At 45.4% G+C, this 26,169-nt stretch overlaps 2 protein-coding genes across 13 annotated transcripts in view; both read left to right on the top strand.

The window, feature by feature from the left end:
• The window catches only part of SLC45A3 (solute carrier family 45 member 3), an 80,809-nt gene extending 70,587 nt beyond the window's left edge, over nt 1–10,222 (top strand). For all 10 annotated transcript variants that reach the window (XM_060277115.1, XM_060277112.1, XM_060277113.1 and 7 more), the window contains one exon: nt 919–10,222. In XM_060277115.1, coding sequence (XP_060133098.1) covers nt 919–1,353 — 435 coding nt within the window. In that variant the 3' untranslated portion in view covers nt 1,354–10,222. The remainder of the gene's footprint in view (nt 1–918) is intronic.
• A 5,002-nt stretch (nt 10,223–15,224) lies between these two features.
• The window catches only part of ELK4 (ETS transcription factor ELK4), a 52,559-nt gene continuing 41,614 nt past the window's right edge, over nt 15,225–26,169 (top strand). For 2 of the 3 annotated variants that reach the window (XM_060277104.1, XM_060277103.1), the window contains exons 1-2: nt 15,225–15,430; nt 21,584–22,061. In XM_060277104.1, the coding sequence (XP_060133087.1) occupies nt 21,681–22,061 (381 nt within the window). In that variant the 5' untranslated portion in view covers nt 15,225–15,430; nt 21,584–21,680. Of the gene's footprint in view, nt 15,431–21,583; nt 22,062–22,467; nt 22,607–26,169 lie in introns of those variants that run through there. The other variant, XM_060277108.1, reaches the window with a different exon arrangement.

Raw genomic sequence — 26,169 nt, 5'->3', positions numbered from 1 at the left:
ATTGCATCTTGTTCAGGTTGTGCTGGAGGCAGATGTCCCTCTCCTTACTGAGTTATCCTCCTCTTGGGAGGATGTTACTGCTAAGCTTCTTTCTCCTTTGCCTGTTGTCAACCCTTTGTGTCTAGTTCCTTTGTTTGTTTTTGCTTCGCCTCTTTTCCCAAGTGAGTTACTCCATAAGAGCTGCTAGCCCAGTGTTGAGAGCCTTCAGATTGAACATCTCTGAAGCTTCATGCTCACAAGCCGTGTCAGATACTACGCTTGATCTTAGCCAAAAGGCCAAGTAGTGATACAAGCCATGTCAGTCAGTTGCATTTCATGCAACTGTTGAATTCACTGTTGAATCATGCAGAAAATACCATTGAGCAAGGAACACTATCATTTTTTTCTAACTGGTTGACTTCAGGAAGCTCCTGTTTGATGCAGTTGGTGAAACACTCTTAAAATAAACCCCTCCCCCTCCCTCTGTTCTCCAAATGGTTATGGATCTATTTGGACTTTGGACTTGGTCTTAGCTGGTGAAAGCTTATATTGTCCCTTACTCCTTGCTATAGGTCCTTGTCCCAACAGACTGATGCTGCTCACCAACTCAGCCACTATCTTCTATAGTCTGGGTCTTCTTCAATTTCTGCTAATGATATGTCAAAAGAGGAGAAGTGCTTTGCTGCTCCTGCAGCCACAAAAGTGCTGCCTTCTACAAGGTGTTGCTCTGTACACTCACTGGCCCTGTTCTAACTGCCCAGCCCTTAAACGGGTTGTATTTCCCATGTGTTTGGAACTGAAGTGAACTCCCGTTTCCATCAAGCACTGATCATTTTCTCCCTAGTTTGTAGCAAATTATCACATTCTGTTGCTCTCAAATGTTTTTGTAGGGTTGCATTATAGCATCTTACCCTCCCCTTTCCCCCCTGTCCATTTCAGATATACTTGCCCAAATATAAAAGTAAAGAAGACGACGCAGCTCAGCTGGAGAAGAAACACAGCTTCCTCAAGAGCCACCTTCCTGGACAAAAAGTGACCTACCAGAATGGACACGGCGGAAGCCTTTTCTCCCCGCCTGTTGCAGGCTCTGCTCTGTGCGTCAGCTCACCCTGTGAGGTCTCTCTCATCATGATGGTGGGAGACTCGGACACCGCAGCAGCAGCAAGCCGAGGCATCTGTTCGGACTTGGCCATCCTGGACAGTGCATTCCTCCTTTCTCAGGTCATCCCCTCCCTCCTCATGGGCTCCCTTGTCCAGCTCACACAGTCCGTCACTGCTTACATGGCATCAGCTACTGGCTTTGGGCTCGTGGCCATTTACTTTGCAACCAAAGTGATCTTCGACAAAAGTGACATGGCCAAGTACTCTGTGTAGGATGGGGAAAAGACTGCCGAGGGAATTTCGCACATTGAAACGGGTCAACCAAGAAGAGTCAAGTGGGGCACATTTGCGGCCTCTTCCTCCCTCCCTCCCAGGTTGTGCTGTAATGAGACATGCAAAAAAAAGAAAGAAAAAGAAACCCGGGGCTCCCTCTGGTTGAAGGAAAAGCAGTACTAGGCTGATCTCAGGGTATCTAACAAAAGGGAGTCTAGTTTACTGTTGTCTGTTTCTCCCTAATGCCTTCATTGAAGTGCCTCTGCACAGAAGCCTATAGCAGATGCTTGCAGGTATGAAAAGTAAAATGCCATCCTTTCTACAACAGGGTACTTGCTCTGATAGCTTTGTCACATGGCGTGGCGGGATGGTGACACAGCGCAGGAAGGGACCAAAGCTGTAATTACCGGTAACCTCACTTCTTAAGCCCCTGTTCACACCATTGCAGATGGGGAAGGGATGGGTGCTGAGCTGAATTTGCTGTACTCTCTCTCTCTCCAGAGCTGTGTGGCCCGCCAGCCCCAACCCCATGCTGTCTGAAGCAAGGGAACCTGCTTGGCACAAGTAGGCTTTCAGCAGGATTCATTAACATTGCAGGCCCTGTGCTTCAGACATGGACACAATTGCCCTCGCAAGCCAACAGGACTTTAGTTATGCCTTTAGGACATTGATGTTGCTTGGTCTTCATGTGGGAATACTGAGTCGTCATGCCCATGTAACATAACATTTTGGGTATTGGTGTGAACCAGGTGGGGAAAATTTGTGAAGGAGATTGCGAATGGGCATATCTGTAGAAACAATCCTTTCCCCATAGAAGCTGTTCCAGATGTGCTGCAGTTCGGAACCCAGGATCAAGCTGGTATAAATAAGCTGAGCAGGGCTCCGTAGGAGGGGGTTTGCTTAGCAGAGGATGCTGCGGTTGAGCTGGCGGCAAGTCTGCAGTGGCGTGACGGAAATTAAAACCTTGGTCCTCACCCGATACTTTCCCCTGTGTATGCCCCAAATAGAGCTTGCTGTTTGTGCAAACAGAGAGGCTTGCATTAACGTAGGTTGAAGAACATGCTCCTCTGGGGGACCTGGCTTTAAGTGACTGACCGGCACAAACACATCACACTGCCTTCCACTGTGCAGTCCTGTAAAAAGAGGCCTAGTGTGCCAGCAAGGTTGAAAAAAATAAAAAACCTTGCTCCTGTTAAGGTGGTGATGTGGCCAGCGTGGTTGTGCTAAAGGGCTCTGTGTTGTTGTTGTCGTTGTTTTTAAAGCACACCACCCAACTGCGTTTTTGTATACCACAAGGCAGGCTCCAGGCAGAGGCTTTTTTTCCAGTCTGTGATCCAGTATATCTACCACCCAGACAGTGTAGAGGCTCTCCCTAGGTTGAGTAAGCTATGTAAAGCAAACTGCTCTATTTTTAAATATATTCTGTAGCTGTTGTCACTGCTGCAAAGCAGTTTTCAATGAGCCATGTAGCTTGAGGCTGTTTGCAGAGCAGCATGCAGTGTAGGCAGTTGTAACTTAAGAGAGCGTGGAAACTGCACATCCAGTTCAGGGAACGTAAAACTGTGCGATTGAGAAGCCAAACCCCTTCCCCCAAAGTCCATTGGATTCAGGAAATTTGAATGAAAAAAAGTTGCTGTAACTAGCTCAGGACCAAGATTGATACGATGTTAATTATATGAATTCAATTAAGGTGCACTTTGTGGGGGGTGGAGTGGGTGGGATTGTGTTACTAGCAGCCTCAAAGAAGCATGTACAGTCTCTGGAGGGACCACTGTCTCTCTCCCTGCCGTGGTCCTAACAAAAATGACCCCTCTAAAACTCCTATTTGTATGTCAGCGGAAACCTCCACTGGTGCCACAGGGAGCCTCCACTGGCACCAAAAACAAATTGCTAGAACAGGAGAAAAGCATCCTGCTCTCCCAGTTGTCTACCAGATGCCCACAGGAAGCCTGAAAACAGGACTTGAGCGCAGTAGCACTCTTTCCTTATACTAGCCACCCCTGGGAGTTGTAGCTCAGGGCCAAAGTTCTCCACTGCTTGGGCGGGGAGAGGCTCCGACACACCCTTCTCCAGTCCTGGATAACCCCATCTGCCTCTAGGGGATCCTCGTTGATGGCTTAGGAACCCAGCATCTAGGTCAGGAATTTTCAGTCTTTTCAAGGACCCACCTTAAGCCTAAATCAAGGACCCACCTTAAGCTAAATGTGCAACGGAGGACCCACTCCTTAACATTTTCCCATTGCACTTGGTTCTGCTGCTCTCGTGACCCACCTTAGTTCAGGCTGTGACCCAGGAGTGAGTCCCAACTCACCAGCTGAAGACTAGGAAGTCTAGGAAATGTGAGTGGTGCTAGCCAGGAAGCAGGTATAGAGGATGAGTGCAAGCTGGGAAGTAGGAGAAGCTCCACTCCATCTCCAGTGTTAGGGGAGGGGTGTGTATGTGTGTGTAAGATGCACACACAACACTCTCTGGTGCACCCCTTCTAAGAAGAATGGCATGCTGTTAACTGGGCAAGTAAAGGCAATGACTGTGCTTGGAAACTGGCATGAGTACAAATTGGAATAAATCAGATCAAACTTTCCTCTCGGGGGTTTGCGCATTATGGGTGTGGTCCGAGTGACGGTTACAGACTACTGTGTAGGAAAAAGTGTGAAGTTATTGGGCCTCAAGGACATGGGCATCTGCAGCTAACGAGAGAGCCAAGTTAAGGGCTTGTGGGATGGGTTCAGATGGGATGGGGGCCATAAGGGCTGAGTCGAATCTCCCAAGTAGAGCTTGTCGCCCAAAACCTAAGCCTGAGACAAAATGATACCTAAAAGCAGAGTCTTGCACTCTTGAGCACTTTCAAGTATATCAGATATGGGGACTAGAGAAATGTCACTTGTGCCTGTATTCTGCAATATGAAACTTTGAAGCTGTGTGTCATCCTATTTGAGCCTCTTCAGTTTCCTGTTTCCTGGAAGCAATGGAATTTCTGTGGTTGTGCAGCTGGAAAAGAATATTTTGAAACTTAAATCTGCCCAGGCTGCTGCTTTCTACCTTTTTTTTTCTTAATTTGGGAGGGAAGAGAATGTTGCTGCTTCTAACCCTGCCCCAAGATGGATTAGAAGAATTTTACAGTTGGAAAGGACACTGCCTAGTCCAACACTGTCCAGTGTGGGAATCTTGCACTGCTGAATCCCTGGCAGAGGGTTGCCCAGCCTCTGCTTAAATGCTTCCTTTGAGGGAGAACTCTCTACCTCCCAGTCTGTTCTGAGCATCCATCAGCTCCAGTGATCTGCAATGTTGTATTCGACAGCCACCCACAGACCTTCATCCCCTAGCAAATAGCCAGCTCTAAATAAGCATAGTGGTTAGGAACACACTCTTTTTACACTTGATATAGATCACTGAAGAATCCACCCAGCCATTGGGCAGTGGATGGACACATCCCTACTATTGCTGTATGGCCAGTGTTAGCTCAGATACATATGGGGTCCATTTTCCAAGCTTTCTTAGAGATCAGTTGGGTAGCAAGTTCTGACTCCTATGTTACTGATGTGCTTCATCTGTCCTCCCCTCTCCCCTCCAGCTTTATTTAAAGGGAATTTATTATCATTGTTTGGGCCAGTGATTGGGTGGTGCCTTTACTTCTCAACAAGAGAAGTTTTGGGGGAATGTATCTCCCATTCTGTGTCTTGCAAAGCACTGTCTGCAAACAAATTGTGAATCTATTTATTTAGGGAAGTAAATATTTTGTACAGTTTATGTGCAGGGGGTATTAAAGTCTATTAAGGAGTGGAAACCTTTAAGAAAAGTGTATGTGTTTGTTTCTTAAATTAATGGATTTTGAGTTATTTTAATTATGAAAAACAATTTGTATACTGCTTAACTACAGTGTCTCTAAGCGGTATACAAAAAATAAAAAACAGAAAAGGTAAAAATCAGATAAAACTATAAAATCTGACTTCAGCCAAAATGTCTGCTGGCAAAACAAAACAAAAATCAGTAGACACTGGATGACCTCAACTGGAAGAGAGCTTCACAAATTTGGGTCCATGTCTTGGATACAAGCCATGCACCCTAGTCATTGGAGACTACTAACAGTGACTCCCCCAAAAGACCTCAGTGATCAGGCAGGGATATAAGGGATTAGGTGGTCCTTGAGGCACCCTGGACCCAAGTTGTTAAGGACCTTATAAATTCATACAAGAATGTTGAACCTGGCCTAGTAGCATATGGGCAACCAGTGCAAGCTTTGGAGCACTGCTGACAATAGTCTTTCCCCATCAACAGTTTACCTGCAGCATTTGGTGCCAATTTGAGCCTCTGGACCAGGCCCAAGAGTAGACCCTCATGGAGCACATGGCCATAATCAAGTCTCAAGTTACTAATGCGTGAACCACTGTGGTCGCACTACCCCTTTCCAAGAATGGCTGTAGTTTAGTTTGTAGGTGGTAAAAAGCACTAGAACGGACCCAGGAGCATCCCGAAAATCTAAGTCTGTTCTTTCAGAGGGAGTGCAACCCCATTCAGAACAGACCTGCCACTGCTTTGTAGAACTGCTGTGGATAATTCCAGATTACACACACACAGAGAGAGAGAGGGAGAGAGAGAGAGGGAGAGAGAATTAATGGGTGGGGAACCTTCTTCTGTCTGCATTCTTCTTTGCACAGCTTTTGGGGGGCGGGGGTCTACATGGCAGGGGTGGTGCAGCCAGAGCTGAGAGCCGGTGGAGACAGACATGACTCTTCCATTTTTTGCAGTAGGTTATGTTCCAGCTGTACACATCCATGCATAAGAAATGGAAGAGTATATCTGAGTAGCCAACAGTTGCAGGGTGAAGGTCAGGAGGGCTGAAGCTCAGAATGAGAGAGGTTAAAAATAATATTACAGGCTTATTCAGCTATGTTTGAAGCAAGAAGGAGAAAAGATACTGAGTGACAGAGATGGCAGAACTGCTCAACGTCTATTTGACTCTGTCTTCATCCAAAAGGAAAACAGTGCCCAAGCTTGTGATAACAAAATAAACTGTGCAAGGAGTGAGATGGATCCCAAGACAGAAAAAGAGGGAGTATGAGAACACCTAACTCCCTTAAACAAATTCAGATCTCAAGGGCCTGGTGAGCTGCACCCAAGGGTACTAAAGGAGCTCGCCGATGTAATCTCAGATCTTTGAGAATTATTGGAGAACAGGTGAGCTCCCTAGGGACTGTTCTACCCATCTTCAAAAAGGGGGGGAAAGAAGATCCAGGTAGCTATCAACTTATAGCTTGATGTCAATACCAGGAAGGGTCCTAGAACAGATAATTAAACAGTTGGTCTTCATGCACTTAGAAAAGGATGCTGTGATTACTAAGCCCCAGCATGGGTTTCCCCCGAAACAAGCCATGCCAGACAGCTCTACAATTCTATGATTCTACGATCCTTCATCCAGGTACGTAGGAGAATCACAGTTCAAAGATGCATTCCAGCCAGGCAAAGATGCTCAAGGAAGTCATTGAGCAGGGGCAGTGAAAAAGGTGTGCCCTACAGAGAAAAGGAATGGCCTAGAGCAGGCATCCCCAACCTTCAGCCCTCCAGATGTTTTGGACCACAATTCCCATCATCCCTGACCGCTGGTCCTGTTAGCTGGGGATCATGGGAGTTGTAGGCCAAAACATCTGGAGGGCCGCAGGTTGGGGATGCCTTGCCTAGAGAGAGCCACAAATCTGGCCCACATGCCAGAGGCTCTCCACCGCTGGCATAAGCACACACATGTGAAAAACTGAGCTCAGTATTTTCTTTGCTAAAGCTTCCATATGGAATTCCATTAGCAAGGTTCCCAGAGAACTACAGTACATTGGGTGTGTGGGGATGGCAGATTTAAATTTTACCCACCACTTAATATTCATGCCGGGGGGGGGACCGCCCACTGATTGCTGCCTGTCATGCAGCTGTTGGCACAATGTCAGAAAGGCAAAAGTGTACACAAACACAACAAGGCAAAAGGAAGTAGAAGATATCAGAACATGTTTGCCTCAATAAAATAACCTTTGGCCTCTCTTACAAATACCCAGAATTTGCTGAGGCAAGGATGGTGAATTGTTTTTCTTCCTGAGATTTTATATTAACCTAATTTCTACTGCAACACTGAATGAAGAAAGAAGTTGGAAGATCATCCTTTGATGCTATTTCTGAATTTGCAAGTATAAAAATCATAGAATGGTAGAGTTGGATGGGACTCTGAGGGTCATCTAAGTTCAACTCCCTGCAATGCAGGAAGCTCATCTAAAGCACCCATGACAGATGGCCATCGAATCTTAAGAGGTTTTCTGCACTGGTCCAGTAAAACGCTTCAGCTGCGCTGTACAGACCAGGAACAGTTCTCTTTGCAGAGCATTAAGCACAGCGGCTGGATTCTTGTGGCGGTAAAAGCCTTGTAGCTTTGCAGCAGAAATGACCCATGGAAGCCCAACTTTCTACAGACAGGTTTATTGCAGACAGATAACAGAAACACCTCCAGAGCTTTCAGACATGACTGCTCCACACCCACAGGCAAACAAAACAAATGCTCTATATATACTGAGCATCTTAACAACTTAACGACTTAACTTAAATCACATGACCTTGCTAATTTGCCAGCGTCCTAGGTTTAAAGCCCTAACAAATCTCTGCTTAAAAACCTCCAAGGAAGGAGAGCCCACAATCTCCTGAGGGAGTCCGTTCCACTGCTGAACATCTCTTACTGTCAGAAAGTTCTTCCTGATGTTTAGTCAGAATCTCCTTTCTTTCTTGTAACTTGAATCCATTGGTTCAATTTCTACCCTCCAGAGCAGAAAACAAGCTTGTTCCCTGTTCCATGTCATAGCCCTTTAGATATCTCAAGATGGCTATCAGATCTGCTCTCAGTTTCTGTTTTTCCAGGCTAAACATACCCAGCTCCCTCAACTGTCCCTCATAAGGCTTGGTTTCCAGACCCTTGATCATCTTGGTGGCCTTCTTTTGCAAAGGATCTGGTTGCAAAAATAAAGGCTCTACGAACAGAAATCTGACCAACATTTATCTAGTATGGTAATCCTAGGCCCCAGCGCTGATAAATATCGAAGACAATGGGAGTAGGGGATGTAGTACTTGATATAATATAGACTAGTAGAGAGGAGTATGTGCAAAGGGTTCTGCTTTAACAGGTAATGTTGCACTTAAAACTTTTTTAAAGGTCTTAATAGTATTGTATGCCAATAAGCATAAAGAAAATGTACAGTCTCCCCCCCCCCCCAGTTGATGCTGTCACTAATAAGCTCTTAGCTGCCTGTATGCTGGGAGTGTAGCATTTATCTTGCCAAAAGCTGAGCATATCTTCACAGCCATTAAAGAAATTAGTGGAACAACAACAAGCCATTGGCTGAGGAGTGGCTTAAAGCGTGGAATGCTATGCTGTTGAATAAACTAACAGTAGTGATTAGATCTAAATTAGGGGAAAATCTTAGCTATAAATAATGATTTTGAGAAATGGAAGGAGGGACTACTTTGGGGCATGCTTCCATTTATTTAAGCATTTAAAAAGGAGGAACAGCCCAAGAACCCTGCCAGAGAAATTTGGCAACCGACCCATTGATACAGGCCCATGCAACTTTAGGCTTGGAAATAAATCTGGTTTGTTTCCACTGCTTCAGTTGCAGACCAACTTCCTTTGGCAAGAGGTACCTGCTGGGGAAAGTGGTACTTCAGGCTGAAGTGCAGTGTCCCACAGTCTAGCTCTCCCCCCTCACATTCGTATCCAGAGAGTGGCAGATTATGGGGGTAGCAGCAAACAAGCCCTATGTCAGCACCTAGACCCAAGTGGGCATGTTTTAAAAATATATTTTGTAGACAGAAAGTGACCAGCCAGTTATGTACATTTACTACGTTTACTATATGCTTGCTATACCATTTTTACTTTAAAATATACAGTCATACCTCGGTTTAAGTATGCCTCGGTTTGAGTATTTTCAGTTTAAGTACTCTGCGGACCCAACTTCCGGAACCAATTACACTCATACCTTGGGTTAAGTACGCTTCAGGTTGAGTACTCCGCGGACCCGTCTGGAACGGATTAATCCACTTTCCATTACTTTCAATGGGAAAGTTCGCTTCAGGTTAAGTACGCTTCAGGTTAAGTACAGACTTCCGGAAGCAATTGTGTTTGTAAACCAAGGTACCACTGTATATTGGACATTGGCCAACAGAGTAGTTCCTTGAACCAGTCACAGTATCTCAATCTAACCTACCCCGCAGGGTTGTGGTGGTGATGAACTGGGGAAGAGGATGACTATGTACTATGTTCAGCTCTCTGGCCAGCTCCAGTGCTGGTGGCCTTGCTTTTTTAACTAAGGTGTTTTTGACTTTTCAACTCATCAAAAACTGAGGCTGATACACATCTTGTCCAGTAGGTGGTGCTATGTGATGTTGTAAAATCTAGAAAGCAGCACCGTGGTTAGGATTTTACCTTAACTGAAGTCCCTTTATTTTGTGGATTTCAGCTAGTCCTCTGGTTACTGTCAGTGCATCAGTCCCTTCTATGTTACTAAACTTTTGGTCACAAATCCCAGTTTAGTGATCCAGCGAGTCCCACTCTGGAACAAGCTGCTTCCAGCTTGTTAAACCCGTGATGGAGTATTTCCTCACCAAGCTGATCCTTCCCTTGTTTCTCTTAACATACAAGAATAATCTTAGGTTTCTCTCGGTCTAGGTAAGCCACTACACCACTTTTTGATTATTCTGGATGGTTAGTAATTAATTAATTACTTTAGCAGATTCATATGCCACTCCTCTTCAAAGCTTCAAGGGCAACTAATAATAAAATAGAACAACAGCAAACTTGGTTCTCTTTGTAGGTCCTTAGGCAGGAGCATCATCAGTACATGATGATTATCATATTTTTGTATTGCATTAGATAGTTATAAGGTTGTTTTGTATTTCATGAGATTCTGTTTCTTCAGCTTGTAAACCGCTTTGAGTATTGTATGATAGAAAGGCGGTATACAAATTAAAAGTGATGATGATCAGTACATGAGATAAAAATAGCTGCAGACTCAGGAACACCCCAAGGTTTTCAGAAGTACAAAAAACACCTTTCCTGAGCAGGAGTGGGGAACTGTGGTCCTCGAGATGTTGCCAGATTCTTAGCACAGCTAAACAGCCAATACCTTTTTTCCAGGGAACTATGGGAATTGTAGCTCTCTGAGGGGAAAATGTCTCCTAACAGCTTTCAGCACCCTTAACAAACTACAGTTCCCAGGATTCTTTGAGGGAAACCAGTACTGTTTAAAGTGGTATGATACTGCTTTAAATGTTGTAGTGCAGATGGGGCACCAGGGAAGTCCCCCCCCATATTGACAAGACCTGTTGCCCTCTTCAAGGCCTTTATCTCTTCCCCAGCATTCCCACACATCATGGCTGAGCATCACAGAAAAGTTGTACAGCGGTACCTCTGGTTACAAACGCTTCAGGTTACAAACTCTGCTAACCCAGAAATAGTACCTCAGGTTAAGAACTTTGCTTCAGGATGAGAACAGGAATCGCGCAGTGGCGGCATAGCGACAGTGGAAACCCCCATTAGCTAAAGTGGTGCCTCAGGTTAAGAACAGTTTCAGGTTAAGAACGGACCTCCGGAACGAATTAAGTTCTTAACCAGAGGTACCACTGTACTCTGGAGAGGACAATGCCTGTGGTTTTGCTAGGGATGATGGAGTTGCTAGTTCTTCAAGTTGCAGATTGGCAGGGTCAAATTCAACAGGTGCACCTCCAGGATGGCAAAAGGGGCAGCCCTAGGAATTATTTGTGTCGTACAGCTATTCACCATGTGAATTTGATACTGTACATTAAACCAAGAATCAGCCCCAGGCTACATGATTACATGCCGTAAAACCTACAGCCATAGAATCATAGTATTGTAGAGTTGGAAGGGACCCCACAGGTCATCTAGTCGAAGCCCCTGCCATATAGGGCAGGTGAGAAAATTTAATAGCAATAATAATAATAATAATAATAATAATAATAATAATGTTCCATACATGTTTACTATTGAAATCTTCTTAATTTCATTAATATCACAGTCATGCTATTATTTTGTTTCCATTTCATATGCCCTTTGTCTACATACCTGCAAATTCCCAGGGTGGCTTACTTTTTTAAAAAACAAACAAACAAACAAATCAAAAGCCACAATATCAAAAATAGGCTTCAGCCTATTTAGTCCCATTGATGTCAATAGCGCAACTGCTTGTAAGTTACTGCCTTGGAAAAAAATGGGCCAAAAGTAAAAGCTTCAGGCCATTGAAACTCATGGCTGTTCCCTGTCTTGGGGGCACTACCTGTTAAAACATGCAAGATATCTGGGCAGTTCCCTAAATAAATTAAAGAAACATCAGGCATGCCGGCAGCTTGCAGAAGAGAAGTTAACGATGGCAACTTCTCATTACCATTCCTCGTCAGCTAATTAACTGCAAGTTAATGCAAGCACCTAAAGCCTTCTGGGGAGAAAGGGGTAATGGTAATGATTGTGCTGGATCATGCTCTAGGGATGAGAGAGTACAACTGCCATGGTGAATGAATTAAAGAACTTCATCCTGTCATGTGTGGCATGAGACATAGCAGTCCTCTGTTGACAGGATGCTTGATTTCCCTTTCAGATCAGGGGCAGTCAATGTACCCTGAAACACCCACCACCCCTGACCATTGGTCCTGCTGGCTGGAGCCGATGAGAGTTGGGGGCCAACATCTGGAAGGGACCACATTGACTACCTCTACTCCAGATGTTGCTGGATCCCAACTTCCACTAGCCCCAGCCACCATGACCAATGGTCAGGGAAGATGGGAGTTGTATTCCAACATCTAGAGAACATTAGGGTTCCTTCTGGATGGAGGCTGTTCATTGAGCATTCATCCCAAATTGTTCCCACCAAGTTTGCAAGGGTGCTGGATGATGTTCCATCACTCAAACATTATTCCATATGTTCCATTGCATTTCCCCTTTGTGCTGCTACCTATAGGAAAAAGATGGATCTTTTGGTGAAGTGGGTTTGTTGCGCAAGAGCTCTGAATCAGTTTTAATTGTGCAACCTTAATTTGCTGGTACCGGTATGTGATTGAATCCCACCTGAAAATAATGACTGTCTGGGAGCACCACAGGTTGGGGAAGGTTTCTATAGACAACTCCTGTCTTCTTCTTCTTCTTCTGCTGCTTAGCACTAAAAGACAGTGGTACCTTGGGTTGCGGACCCGATCCGTTCCGGGGTGCCGTTCACACCCCGAAAAGTCCGCAACCCAAGCGCGACAGAGCGCTTCTGCGCATGCGTGCGCGGCAAAACCTGGAAGTAAACACTTCCGGGTCTGCCGCATTCGTATCATGAAAAAACGCAACCCGCAGCAGACGCAACATGAGGTATGGCTGTATTGCTATTTGAAGCATTTAACACACATTGTCTCAATAATCCTTAAGACAGCGCTGTAAGATGGGGCATTGTGATTATCCCCACACTGCAACCAGAAAGGGGGCTGAGGCATCAGTGGCTTGCAGAAGGTTATTTATGCTGCAGTCCTACACCCATTTACTAGGGAGTAAGTCTCCATTACCTCAGTGGAGCTTACTCCTCAGTAGACATGCTGCAGTGTTGTTGAACTCCCAACTCCCATCAGCCCCAGAATGTCCAATGACTAGAGATTATCGCAATTCAGAAACATCTGGAGAGCCACAGGCTCCACATCCCTTTGGCCTAGTTAAACACTTTGGCCCAGTGTTTAAATCACTGGGGGGGGGGTTTGTAGAGAGAGAGGAAAGGACAGGACTGGCATCCGCAGCCAACATCATTGGGCAACTGACAGGACACTAAGTCCCACTGGTGCTGCCCTCTTCCCTTGCCCCCACCCCCCAATACTGGGCAGTCTTAGAGACACCGTTTAAAATTTCTCACAATGAACTCAGGCATTGTAGCTGCCCTACATTACAGCACTGTTGCCCATTAGGCCTAACACAGAAGGAAGCCTACCAGAGACCAGTTTGCAGAGGACCAGGGCCTGACCAAGGCATTTTGCTGCCTGAGGTGAAGGGAATTGGTGGGCCACATGCCCCAAACTCCAGTGCAAACACTGATTGGACCATCAGATGAGGGCAGCAAGTTTGTTTAGCAGGTGCAGGGCACTCACAGCTGTTCTCAAACACCTTACCACTAGTTCTCGCCCTCCAGCGACTGCCACCTAAGGCAGCCACCCTGCCCTACCTAATGATAGGGCTGATCTTGTGAGAACTCTCTCAAAGCTGCACTTGACAAAGAGGGTCTGACCCCCTCCCCCTTATTTATTGCTTGCATTTATATCCCACCTTTCTTCCAAGATGCTCAAGGTGGCATACATAGTTCTCCTTCCCATTTTATCTTCACAGCAGCCCTCTGTGCTGGGTTAGGCTGACAGGCATTGACTGGCCCAAGGTCAAACAGTCAACTTCATGGCCGAGTAAGGATTTAAACACTGGGCTTCCAACACTCTGACCACTACACCACACTGCGATGACCCCATGGCTATTGTTTTAGAAGGCTACCAGGAAGGGTGAGGTAAATGGATGGCCTCATACGTACTTCCATCCCACATAATCCAAGTGAATTGTTTGGAATCATATTTGGAAGTTGAATCACATAACAGATGCTCTGGCAAGGACTGAACACCACTGATAAAAGTGTTCCTCACCGTGTGCTGTGCCCTTGGCTGGATAGTCTGCTCAGTTCCCTCAGCAAGAGTATTTTGTATTGTCTGCAGAATCAAGTCACCAAACGACGAAGCTTTTTCAGAGGATTTCTAGATGGCCTCAAATTTGGAGGGGGGGATGTTGAGGGTGGCACTTCTCCAAGAAAGCAAAAATAAAAATCAGATGGGGTATAAATATAGACTAATAATGGTAATACATAGTGTCCCTGACTTTGCCTGTCATTTAATAAATGCTTAAGACATACATCCAGCATGCCTAGTTTTCTCCCCATTTTTCCAACTGCACACTAAGAAAACCTTGCCTTAAATTGATGATCTGATAGGCAATAGCAAATGGCATGTCCGAAGTTCTCAAAATTAATGGAAACGAACAGCACCAATAAGCATATGACCAATTAATAGCACCATGCTGTGCTGTGTATAATGTATGCCACACTACTGGTGATACAATGCTGAACCACTTTGAGGTTTTCTTGTTTGGTTACTACAATCAAGTGGAATATAAATTTAATGAAATACATAAACCCATGATGATGTGCAGATCATATCCTATAATAAACTGCAGATGATCTTCCCACATTCTAAGTATGACATTTCATTCATTCATTTTTTAAAATATTGTTAAAGTTTAACTTACTTTGGAGATATTTTTTGGAAACACATGCACCCCTGATCTTCACATACCTAGGTCTGGGGATGCACAGACACCGGGTTGAGAAACACAGATATAACTAAATTGAAGAATATATTGCCTCGATTCAGGTGGTTTGCATGCTATCAGACATCATTCTCTGATGGGATTTCAGCATAGCTGAGCAAGGGAAGGACTTCCCCCAATGAAATCGACTACCCATACCGACCCTAATAAACAGTTCTTGCAGATGTGTCCACAGATGTGTTCTTTAATTAATGCCAAGTTGTGTAACAGCTGCACAACTTTTAATTACGGCATTATAAGTGTAAAATCAGTTCAAATGAACCAAATAAGCTCGGTCTCCAGACTCAAGAGACGGACAGCTTATCGCATTTTGAAGTAAATGACCTAATACAAAATCAGGTGATGATTTTGTACACATGAGCACACATGCGCGCATTAAGTCCAATTAGCTACCCGCGGCTGCGCCCCTTCTGCAGCCACGCGCTGACGGACCGTGTTCTCCGCGAGCGGCCGCCACGTGGTTCTCCGGGATGCAGGGCCAGGCGAGCCCCTGCGACAGCCTGCCCAATGGGGCAGCTAGGATGGAGCCAAGCCTTCGAGGGGGCGGCGCAGTTTGCTTCAGCAGGCACTTTCCCCGCGTCATGTGAGCGGCGAGAGCGCAAGAGGTAGACCGAGCGCCAGCAGGGAAAGGAGCGCGACGTCGCTGGCAGCTGGGCGATGGTAAGGGCGAGCGGAGCAGCCGAGCCGGTGAGGGGGTGCAAGATAAGCGCCCCCCCCGGGATACGGCCCGTGACAAGGGATGGGGTCGCTGGGGTGCGCGCGCGCCTGGAGCGAGCCAGCGGTGGAATTCTGCCCCCGAGTTAGAGAGACCTGGTGGGGAAGGGGCACTAAGTGTAGGGATCGCTGGGGCGCGCGCGACTTGCCCCATCCTGTTCAGGGCACGCGCCCTTTCCCAAGCTAAGAAGTTTGATCACAACAGGCTGAGTGGCAGGGATGGAATTTTGGGCTCACCTGTCCGGCTAGCCGAGGTGTGTGATGTGTTTGTTGATGAATGTGATAAAAGACGTTGCCCAATCGCTCCCACTGAAATCTTAAGAGTTCAGGAGGCGGATCTTCCTGTATATTTGTTCTTATTTTTATCTGCCCCTCTTGAGTTTATTTGGAGCGCGGGGGGTAAGGCGCTCCAAATAACTCGCGCGGCAAGTTAACTTCGGGCTTGCAATTGAGTCCGATGACCTTCGGAGGGAAATCTCGAGCGGATTTTCCAGACGATCTTCGCCCCGCGAAAGCGCTAATCCAGAAATGCAGACTATGCGCGTCCCTCCCTCCACGCTGACAGATGCAATCGGGTTTTAAGTGCGGGAATCCGGCCAAACACGCTCAGCTTCTAGGGCAAGGGAGACGTGTTGCAATCGCGTGGAGCGAAAAAAGGGCTGCGTGGCGGACGCGAGAAACTCGACGCTCGTCCCACAACAAACTGTAGCAACGGGGTGGGATGCGGCCCTGCGCCGCCCTATGGGAAGCGCGAGGATCCGTTGATTGACGGCAGGCCTGCCCCCTGCTGCTTGATTGGAGGTTGCCCTGAATGGGGAGGGCAGACGGAAAGGGTGCCGTCGTCATCTTTCCGTAGGGCAAGTCGCATGAGCTCGGCGCTTCCAAGAGCGCTGCCCGATGGTAGGGGGTGGTCTGCCCCGGGCAAACACATGATTTCCGACTGAGCACGGTGCGCGTGGCCTGCGCGGTTCATATTTATGCTCTTCAGTATCTGATCGAGACAAATAGGTAGACGAGAAGCTCGGCCCCGCCTTCTCCATTCCCCAAGCCCGGTGGTTGCTGGAGTGAGAGACTTTTCTTCACATGGTTTCTACCTCTCCCACCCCGTGTTTAACCATTGCCCAGGCCAGAGGCATATCTAGACGCTGGTGAAACCGACCTCCATTTGAGGTGCAGCCGGGCCCGAGCAGGGTGCAAACAACAATCGCCCTAGAAAATCTCTCAGCAGTCAGAAGATCCAACTCCGAGGGGCAGAGGTTCCCAATAAAATATTTGAGGTGGCCAGTGGATGGGCATTGCCATTCAAATAATATATGTGCATGCTGCATCATGTGATCAAGTATGCAGGGCGGGGATTAACTGCTCCCTCCCAAAAATGCTTTATTCAAGTTGACACCCCTCTCTCCAATTCATCTTCCTTCTTCTTTGGCGATCACTCGTAGCTGAGTAAGATTGTCTTCCATAACCACGGTTTTAACCATGACTGTGGAGGCCAATTCTGGATCCACATGTCCTTCCACAGTGGGGACATTGGTTTCTGGGTGGGAACTGATCACGGTGTGGATTTGCCAAGCGTGCTTCCTCTTAGCACATTTCTCCCTTGTGTCCTGAGTTTGAGTGTCTTCAAAGCCCATGACACCCAAGCGGGTATGAAAGTAGATCGCTGGAGAGTGGGGACTATGGGCTGTATGTCATATACATGTGTGGTGATGCATAGTTTGTGTGTGTGTGGGGGGGTATACCTTATTTTGTTTTTGTGTGCCATCATTTATTTGTATTATGGCCAGGGACAGCAAAACCTGGAAGTAGCCTGGGCTACATCACCATCACCTGCTACAATGGTTACCGTATTTTGAATGGATATGTTTTTATATATTTATTTCCTATCCTACTTGTCCCTTCAAAAGAGCCCAAGGTGGCAGACACCAAAGTGAAACAATGATGCAATTAAAGGTAAAATAAGAAACATAAGCAAAACATTTAAAAACGTTGCAAGAATTTTAACCTAGAGAGTATCTTCTGCATGCAAAGCAATAGAATCATAGTTGGAAGAGACCACAAGGGCCATCCAGTCCAACCCCCTGCCAAGCAGGAAACACCATCAAAGCATTCTTGACATATGCCTGTCAAGCCTCTGCTTAAAGACCTCCAAAGAAGGAGACTCCACCACACTCCTTGGTAGCAAATTCCATTGCCGAACAGCTCTTACTGTCAGGAAGTTCTTCCTAATGTTTAGGTGGAATCTTCTTTCTTGTAGTTTGAATCCATTGCTCCGTGTCCGCTTCTCTGGAGCAGCAGAAAACAATCTTTCTCCCTCCTCCATATGACATCCTTTCATATATTTGAACATGGCTATCATATCACCCCTTAACCTTCTCTTCTCCAGGCTAAACATACCCAGCTCCCTAAGCCGTTCCTCATAAGGCATCGTTTCCAGGCCTTTGACCATTTTTGTTGCCCTCTTCTGGACACGTTCCAGCTTGTCAGTATCCTTCTTGAACTGTGGTGCCCAGAACTGGACACAGTACTCCAGGTGAAGTCTGACCAGAGCAGAATACAGTGGTACTATTACTTCCCTAGATCTAGATGCTATACTCCTATTGATGCAGCCCAGAATTGCATTGGCTTTTTTAGCTGCTGCATCACACTGCTGACTCATGTCAAGTTTGTGCTCTACCATTGTGGTTTTTCTCCTAAATGCAGCATGGAAAAATCCCAAAACTTAAAAACTGAGGTCATATATTGTAGTGATCTTGGTTATAGCTCTCTGTTCCTTTTTATGCCTTATGCAACAGAGATAAAGTAAACACAGAATTGGGAAACTACAGAACTTTTGGCATTGAGTGCTTGGTACAGTGAGCTGTAGCAAATAGCTATGGCAGAAAAATTGACCAACTTAAATTAGCTAAAGGCAGGGGATAATATATTTGATCTTGTATATAGTGTGGTGTAATTTTATCACATTCACAAATCAGGGACATATGCAGAAACATTTATCAAAGATGTTCATCAGATTAGTAAAGTATGAGCTGTAATATCATGAAGTATACAGAAAATCTTCAGGTTGCTAGAGGATCTTAGATATATGCTTACATACACGTTAAAGAGGAAAAATATGATAGAGACATGACACTAATTAAAAGATGTAACTGGCTATTTTGTTTTTCAGTGTTTAGTTTGGTAAGTTGGGACTAAAAAAATAATAAATTATGTTTGTTGGCAAAAATAGGCAGAGCACACCTTAACTCTGCTCACAAAACTTTACTTATACCTGTATCTAAATCCAGTTCACACATCCAGTTTTCACTTGACTGTTTGTTCTTGGGAATGCACACAAACATCCAAAATAATTGTACACAACTTTGTATATACTGTATAGGCAAAGGCCATTACAGTGCCAAAATAAATATGTGCCCCATTAAAGATGAAGTGGGGATGCTTTAAAACACAGACAAGATTTTAAAGATGGATTATGGCAAAATTCCCACAAATACAAAATGTGCCTTTCCTGCCTACTAAAAATAAAGTGGGACTGAGCCTTGACAGTGTTCATTTTCTTTACCACCTGCCAGAAAATTAATTTGTAAAAAGCCCTAACAAACACTTTTTTAAGGAAAAAAGAAAGGAAGGAAGAGGCATGTAATTACAAACAGGAAACATTTTAGCAGTGAAAAATGAATGGTGTCGACTGAAAACTGGCCTGTAAGAAACTAATGGTCAGGTCTCTAGCTCTTACTATCTCTATGTTGTGGATTTGTAGGGGGAAAGGGGAAAACGCGCACAAGCTTTTAATGTTTAATAGATTATTGTATTTTAATGTTTTGCTGGAAGCTGCCCAGGGTGGCTGGGGTGGGGTATAAATAATAAATAATTATTATTATTATTATTATTATTATGGAATTATTACGATTCAACAACCTCTGGACTTGATTTTAATCAAACACTGTCAAAGACAGAATGGGAGGGGAAACTATAAGAATGAGGTTGGTTCCTCCCATTCTGTCTTTTGTAAACACCTGGAGTAGGTGTTGATCTAGTGTGGGAGCAAGACAAGAGGCCCTTCCAATCTTGTGAATGGGGTTATGGAGTGCCATTGAGCAACATCAGGTCTTTGACCCCTGTGTTGCCGCTGGCAGACCTTGAAATACTTTAAATGCTGCTCCCTTCAAGGCTAGGTGTGTTTATTGAAAAATGCTTCCCCAATCTCCAGCTGGGCTTTCAGCAATTTGAGAAGATAGCAATGGCAAAGAGCAGCATGGACAAAGCTGAAGGAATTTCATGCCTTCACACACTGTCAGAGGCTGTGGGTTCTCTCGATCCAGTCTGGGTTACCTCCTCCCCACTTTGGCTATGTTGTTGGCACCTGTCTGCCTTGAGAGGCAATGGAGTGTGCCTCCCTTGCTAATACAGCAAACTTCTGTATTAGCAAGACTGAAATGATCTCCTAGGATGTAAGCCAGGGCAGTGTGTTTGGAGGTCCAGGGCTTCCCAGACAACAAGACCGCCCCACTAGGCCTTGCTGATGTAGTCCAAAGGAAAGCAGAGCAGTATGTTTGGCACCAGCTGGGCTGCAGGAGTTACCAGAGGGAGGCATACAAGGCATCATCCAACCATTGTAGGGACTTCACTCCGGATTTGTGGAGGGTTTACTCCTTACCCCTTTCTTCTCTCAAACCTGCAAGGAGGTTTAGGATGAGAGTTTTCCTTCTCCTAGGTGGGCTTCCTTCCCAGGTTGACCTGCCCCTCACTTCCCTCTACAGCCCATGCAGAAGCCACCTTCTTGACCATTGAACCCACTATTGGTCTCATCCACGCAATCCACTGAAGCCTGTCTTCACATGCAGGGTACGTCCCTGACACATCAAGGGTTTGGGAGACCCATCGGCTACCCACACCTGGTTTAGCCAGCCAGCCAAAACTGCTTCCTGGTGTGTAGCCACTGTCACATGCTCACAGCTTCCCGGAGCCCAGGTGAGAGCTGAGAGCAGGGTGGGGACCAAAGATTGAGAAACTACCCCAGAAGGAGCAAACAGATTTTACAATCCTTCCCTAACACCCCCATACACCCCCCTTTGGCTATGTACACATCATATATTTAAAGCCCAAGAATCCTGGGAACTGCAATTTATTAAGGGTGTTGTAGCTATGTGGGGAAACTACAGTTCCCAGGATGACTTGCTGGAAGCTATCTGCCTTAAACGTATGGGGTGTACCCAGTGCTTTTTTTCCTAAAAAAATGTTTCGGGGTACTCTCGCTTCTGTCTGAGACTTGGGAAACACCGGGAAAGGAAAGGAAGCTGCCGTCAGGGGTTGCAATGGAACTGATGATTAACCATGCTAGAGAAGAAACTAAAAAAAATTAATTTTTTTAGTTCCTTCTGTTAGAAGACCTGCGTACCCCTAGGGAAAAAAAAGCACTGGGTGTGCCAGTACAAACCCATCAAAACTAATATTGATGTAAGTGTGAACAGAGACATGGAACAGAATCGGAGGTAACCATAGTTTTTTGAAATGCTTTTCACACTGACTCTAACTTTGGGGGAAATTAAAAAACTACTAATGGGACAAATACGATTTTTCCCAGGCAAACCTGTCTATCATCATCACATAGTTTTCTAATTCATAGTATGTCCTGTTTGAGGTTAACTAATATTTCTTTTGATTCGTTTATCAGATGTAGACCTTATTTTGTTTCAAAGAACTACATTCTTGCTTTCAAGTGGAAAAGAGCCCTGGCAGAAAGGCCTTGAGTTGGACCCCATTAAAGAAATTGCCTCTATTCTTCAATCTGTTAAATCCTTAGGGCACATCCTTCCAGATGGCTCTGAATGAGTGTATTCAATGAACTGTGTTGGCTAGAGTTCAAACAATGGGTGGATTCTCAAAAAGATTATTGTAAATTTGCATTTGCATTATCTTATTTTTCAAAATAATTATTTTAAAAGGGGAGGAGAAGAGGGTTTTTGTTTTTAACAAAATACTGAATCGGTTGATATTTAGTAGTAAATCAAAGTAGTATATAGATCCCTTCAGGTGTTCTGTATTCCCTGTATTACTATTTTTTAATTAAGAAACCTCCTTGTGGTTGTCTTCCTGCAGGTGGATCTATAACCAATATTCATAATTTTCAGCTTGTTGGCATAATAGTTATATATACAGCTATCAATACACCTTTTTATGAGGAGGCGGCAAACCAATGGTCTCAGTAAATCATAGCAAACTGGTGTCTGCTTCAAGTCAGCTGACTGTTTCAGCTCCTATTCAGCTAGCCAACACTTCAGATGCTCTCAAGCATGAGATGCCACCACTGAATTTGCTGCAGGATTGCAGCGGGGAGCAGGCTTCCAACTCACCAGCTATCTCCAACCTAATCTGCACATCAGAGACGGGTGTTTCGCAGTCCAAGGTAAAGAAGGATGGGGAGAAACCACAGACCACTATCTACGAAGCCTACCTCAAACTTCCTGATTTTTGCACGGAACTCTCCAGGGACTTCAGCCCTACACTGGAGGAGATTGAGGAGTTCCTGAATGAGAAAATGGCGTTTCTCAAAGATGAGCTGAATGACAAGCAGCAGGTAGGAGGACAGCTGAAGAGAAAGTCTGAGATCAGCCCCGGGGAACAGACTGTTCCTGTAGCTGCTCCGGATGAAGGCCTTTCCAGCTCGGCTCAGGCAGGAGTGGTGGTTTCTGGTGGTACAGGCATCCCAGGGTCTGTGGGGACTATCCCAGTTGTCCTTCAGATCCAGCCCAACCAAGCGAGTGAAGGCAACTCACCTACTCAGAGCCCTGTTGGTATTAGGGTGGCTCAGTTGGTCATCAAAATGCAAGGGCAGAGCCTGACCGTTCTTCCCCAGGCCATCCAAAGCCCTACGACAGGCACAGAACCAAAGTACGTACGGATAGCCCCTTTGCCTGTGACGCTGAGGCCTGGAGTTCTTGGAAGCGTGAAGAATGTGGAGGCCAGGCCCCCCAAAGCCTCCCCTTCTGTTATCCGAGTCCACAAGTGCACACATCCCGGTTGCACAAAGATGTACACTAAGAGTTCTCACCTCAAGGCACACTTCCGACGCCATACTGGAGAAAAGCCTTACACCTGTACTTGGCCCAACTGTGGCTGGAGGTAAGTGTGTGGCAATAAAAACAGCCTGGTTATTTGATTATTATTTTTTAAGTTGACAATTAAATTTGTTGCTCAATGAAAGCTTTGTGGGATCAGATAGGCTCACTTAACTACTAGAATAAACTAGTACTCCCAGCCAACAGTGCAATCATGTATATTTCTCGGTCTCCAGTCCCATTGTGTTCAGCAAGGCCTACTCCCAAATCCTGTACAAGTGTGTTTAGGACTGCAAGGTTGAGAAATAATTTAAAATGTATTGCCTGAACTGAAGTATGTGCGTGCGTCCTGGACACAACCCACCAGACATTTCTCTACAAGCTCTGCTGAAATGGATTGGAGCTGTTCAAGAACATCATTTTTAATATGCTTTTTAATATCACCATCTGTGTCTTTTTAAAGGAAGCAATTCCAATGAAAACAAACAAATCTCATATTTAGTCAACAGTGAATGAATATTTCACTGTTGGGATTCAATTAGCGATTCATGTTATTTTTCCATCCCTGGTCAGGTAATGACTGATACATATACAGCACTGTTGCCCTATTTTATTCTTTTATTTCCTCAGCAAGGTTTCTGTTCCTCCTTTGACTGCCAGGCAGCTCACAAATGACAATGCTAGCGATTGTTAGGAGAGGAATTGAAAATAAAACTGCCGATACCATAATGCCGTTATACATATCTATGGCGCGACTGCATTTGGAATACTGTTCCATACGGTTCTGGTGGCCTCACCTTGAGCAGGATATTGTAGAGCTGGTAAAGGTTCGGAAAAGGGCAACCAAAACTGGTCAAGGGGACGAAGCAACTTATCTGTGAGGAAAGGTTGCAGGAATATGGAACTACAGAAAAAAAGTGAGTAAAAGGTGATGTAATAGACATTCATAAAGTGATGCATGTCATGGAGAAAGTGGCTCGAGAAAAGTTTTTCTCCTTTTCTCCTATCACTGGAACTTGTGGACATCCAATAAAACTGAATGTTGGAAGATTCAAGGCAGATAAAAGAAAGTACTTGTTCACGCAGTGCATAGTTACACTATGGAATTTGTTCCCCCCGGAGACAGCCACCTAACTGGATGCCTTCAAAACAGATTTGGAAAATTCATGGAGGAGAAAGCTATCAAGTAGTCATGATGGCTTTGCTTTGCTTCTGCATAAAAGGAGGGTGAGCGCTCTTGTCCTCAAGTCCTGCTTGTGGGTTTCCTGCAGGCCTCTGGGAGGCCATTGTGAGAACGGGATGCTGGACTAGATGGGCCATGGACCTGATCCACTAGGCTCCTCTTCTGTTGCTATTGCTATGTTTTTATTTTCTTTGGGGGAAAGGCCATATCTCAGTGACAGAGCTCATGCTTCAATGGAAAGTAGCCCAGCTTCAGTTCCCAGCTTCCTAGGGAAGGACCCCCTCTCTAAAACCCTGGATCCAGTTGTAGACAATACTGAGCTGCATGGACCAACCATCTGATTTTGGTACAAGATGGCTGCCTGTCTTCTTACGGAAAGGTTTCCTGTGTTGCAATTTTTGCTAATCTTGCAGCTGTTCAAAGGCATGGGAGAGGAAAATAAAAGGGTGCTTGCACTAGCCTCTCCATGCACTGCAATTGTACAACCCACCATTCCTTTTCAACGACTTTTGTGAATAATTTCACCTTCATCGTTCTGCATTTCCCAGAGTTAATTTCATGAGTAGATTAGCTGCAGTTTACAGACTTCTGTGCCCTGCTGGGGTGCAGCTGATATTCCAGGTACAAGCTCAAGACAGTCATGTGGCAACGAGGTCCTTCTTTTAATAGGTTCCCTTCTTTGCTGATCCTTCCCATGGGGAATACATCTGATGCGCTGAAGTCGCAAAGCCTGCAGGGATTGCATTCGTGTCTGCCATGCTGCCCCTTGTACCCTTTCCTTAAGCAGATGGTTTTGTTTAAAATGTAAAAGCCTCCAGCTGTTGTGGCCTTGGTGGCAGGGACTTTCCAAATGTGGAGAGGCTGCTCCTAGGGAACCTGCAACTGCCAGAGCTTGCAGGGGGCTTTGCAGCCATTGCTCAGGGCATCTCGTGAAAAGAGGAGCTCGATATTGTTTCCAAAATACGGAGGGCACATGCAGTTTCCAAGGGTACCAAACAGGGGAGAAGGGGCAGGGACTGGAACTAGCCCCCAGGCAAGGGTTGCACATATTTGCTCCTCTCAAGCAACCTGAAATCCCCGACAACATATAGGGTTGAATTTACTGTTTCCTTGAGAATCATTCTCAAGGCGTGCCTGCGTGATCTTGGCTGATTTGCTTCCTTCCAGCTTCTTTGGCTCTAATGACCTGAGACTTTGGAATGTATTCCTGCTTAACTGCAGAAAGTGAAGTCGGGGTGTGTGTGTGTGTTCTCCCCCCCCCTTGTAGCTCTGGTAAATGTATTAGGAATCTGTTTGATCTCTGCAGGGCTCCATAAAACCAGACTTCTCCGCTACATTAGATATGAGCTGCAAATGGAGGAGGAGGCAGTGAGCATAACAAGCTTCTGACTCCACGTTCTTTTGTGGACATTATGGATAGGCTCATCTAATGACTCTACCATATGTCTGGGTCACCGACAAGGCACGGTTTTTAGTTCTTTCCTGCAGCCTGTGTGCGTCTCCTTTATCAGGGATGGGGAGCCTGTGGCTCTCCATACGTTGCTGGACTACAACTCCTAATAGGCTCAGCTACAATGGTGGATGATCAGGGATGATGGGAGTCATAGTCCAGGAAATCTGGAGAGCTGTTATAGGTTAGCCACCCCTGCTTTATATTTTCTAGATTTCTAAATAAGATTGAAGGAGCATCTCCACTCCCATCGTTAAGCCCAGACACTGAGGTCCAGCTCCGAAGGCCTTCTGGCAATCCCCTCACTGTGAGAAGCGAGGTTACAGGGAACCAGGCAGAGGGCCTTTTCGGTAATGGCACCCACCCTGTGGAACGCCCTCCCATCACATGTCAAGGAAATAAACAACTATCTGACTTTCAGAAGACATCTGCACGCAGCCCTGCTTCGGGAAGCTTTTTAATGTTTGATGTTTTATCGTGTTTTTAATATTCCGTTGGGAGCCATCCAGAGTGGATGGAGAAACCCAGCCAGGTGGGTGGGGTATAAATAAATGTTTATTTTATTTTATTTATTGTATTGAATAAGTTTTCAGTAGCCCAGTGAGTTAGAGTAGATTTCATAACTGCCGCTGATTACCCAAGATGATCCAACTGGATTCCTTCTTTCTAGGGTTGGTGACTGTGAGATCTCCTTTCTAATTATATATTTGCCTTTACAAGGTGCAGAAAGTTATGAAAGGGCAGTGTACCAGTTGGGATTTCTGAACTGCTTTCAAAGGCTGCACATGTACTGGCATATTTGAAACATCACCTGCATGCATATGCGCCCTGAGGATCTGTTGCCAATTGCCAAACTCAGTGGCGTGCACTCATGGGTGAGATAGACACATACCATTTCAAATACAAGAATGTATGTTGTATGTACATGTACAAAATCTTTAATATGTAACATATTCATAGAAAGTGTTTTGTTCTGCTCTTCAGCCAAAAAAGA

This window comes from Zootoca vivipara, chromosome 7 (assembly GCF_963506605.1).
Source record: "Zootoca vivipara chromosome 7, rZooViv1.1, whole genome shotgun sequence".
Taxonomy (NCBI): Eukaryota; Metazoa; Chordata; class Lepidosauria; order Squamata; family Lacertidae; genus Zootoca; species Zootoca vivipara.
The sequence above is the reverse complement of the archived record's forward strand: the minus strand, read 5'-3'. Positions and strand labels throughout refer to the sequence as shown.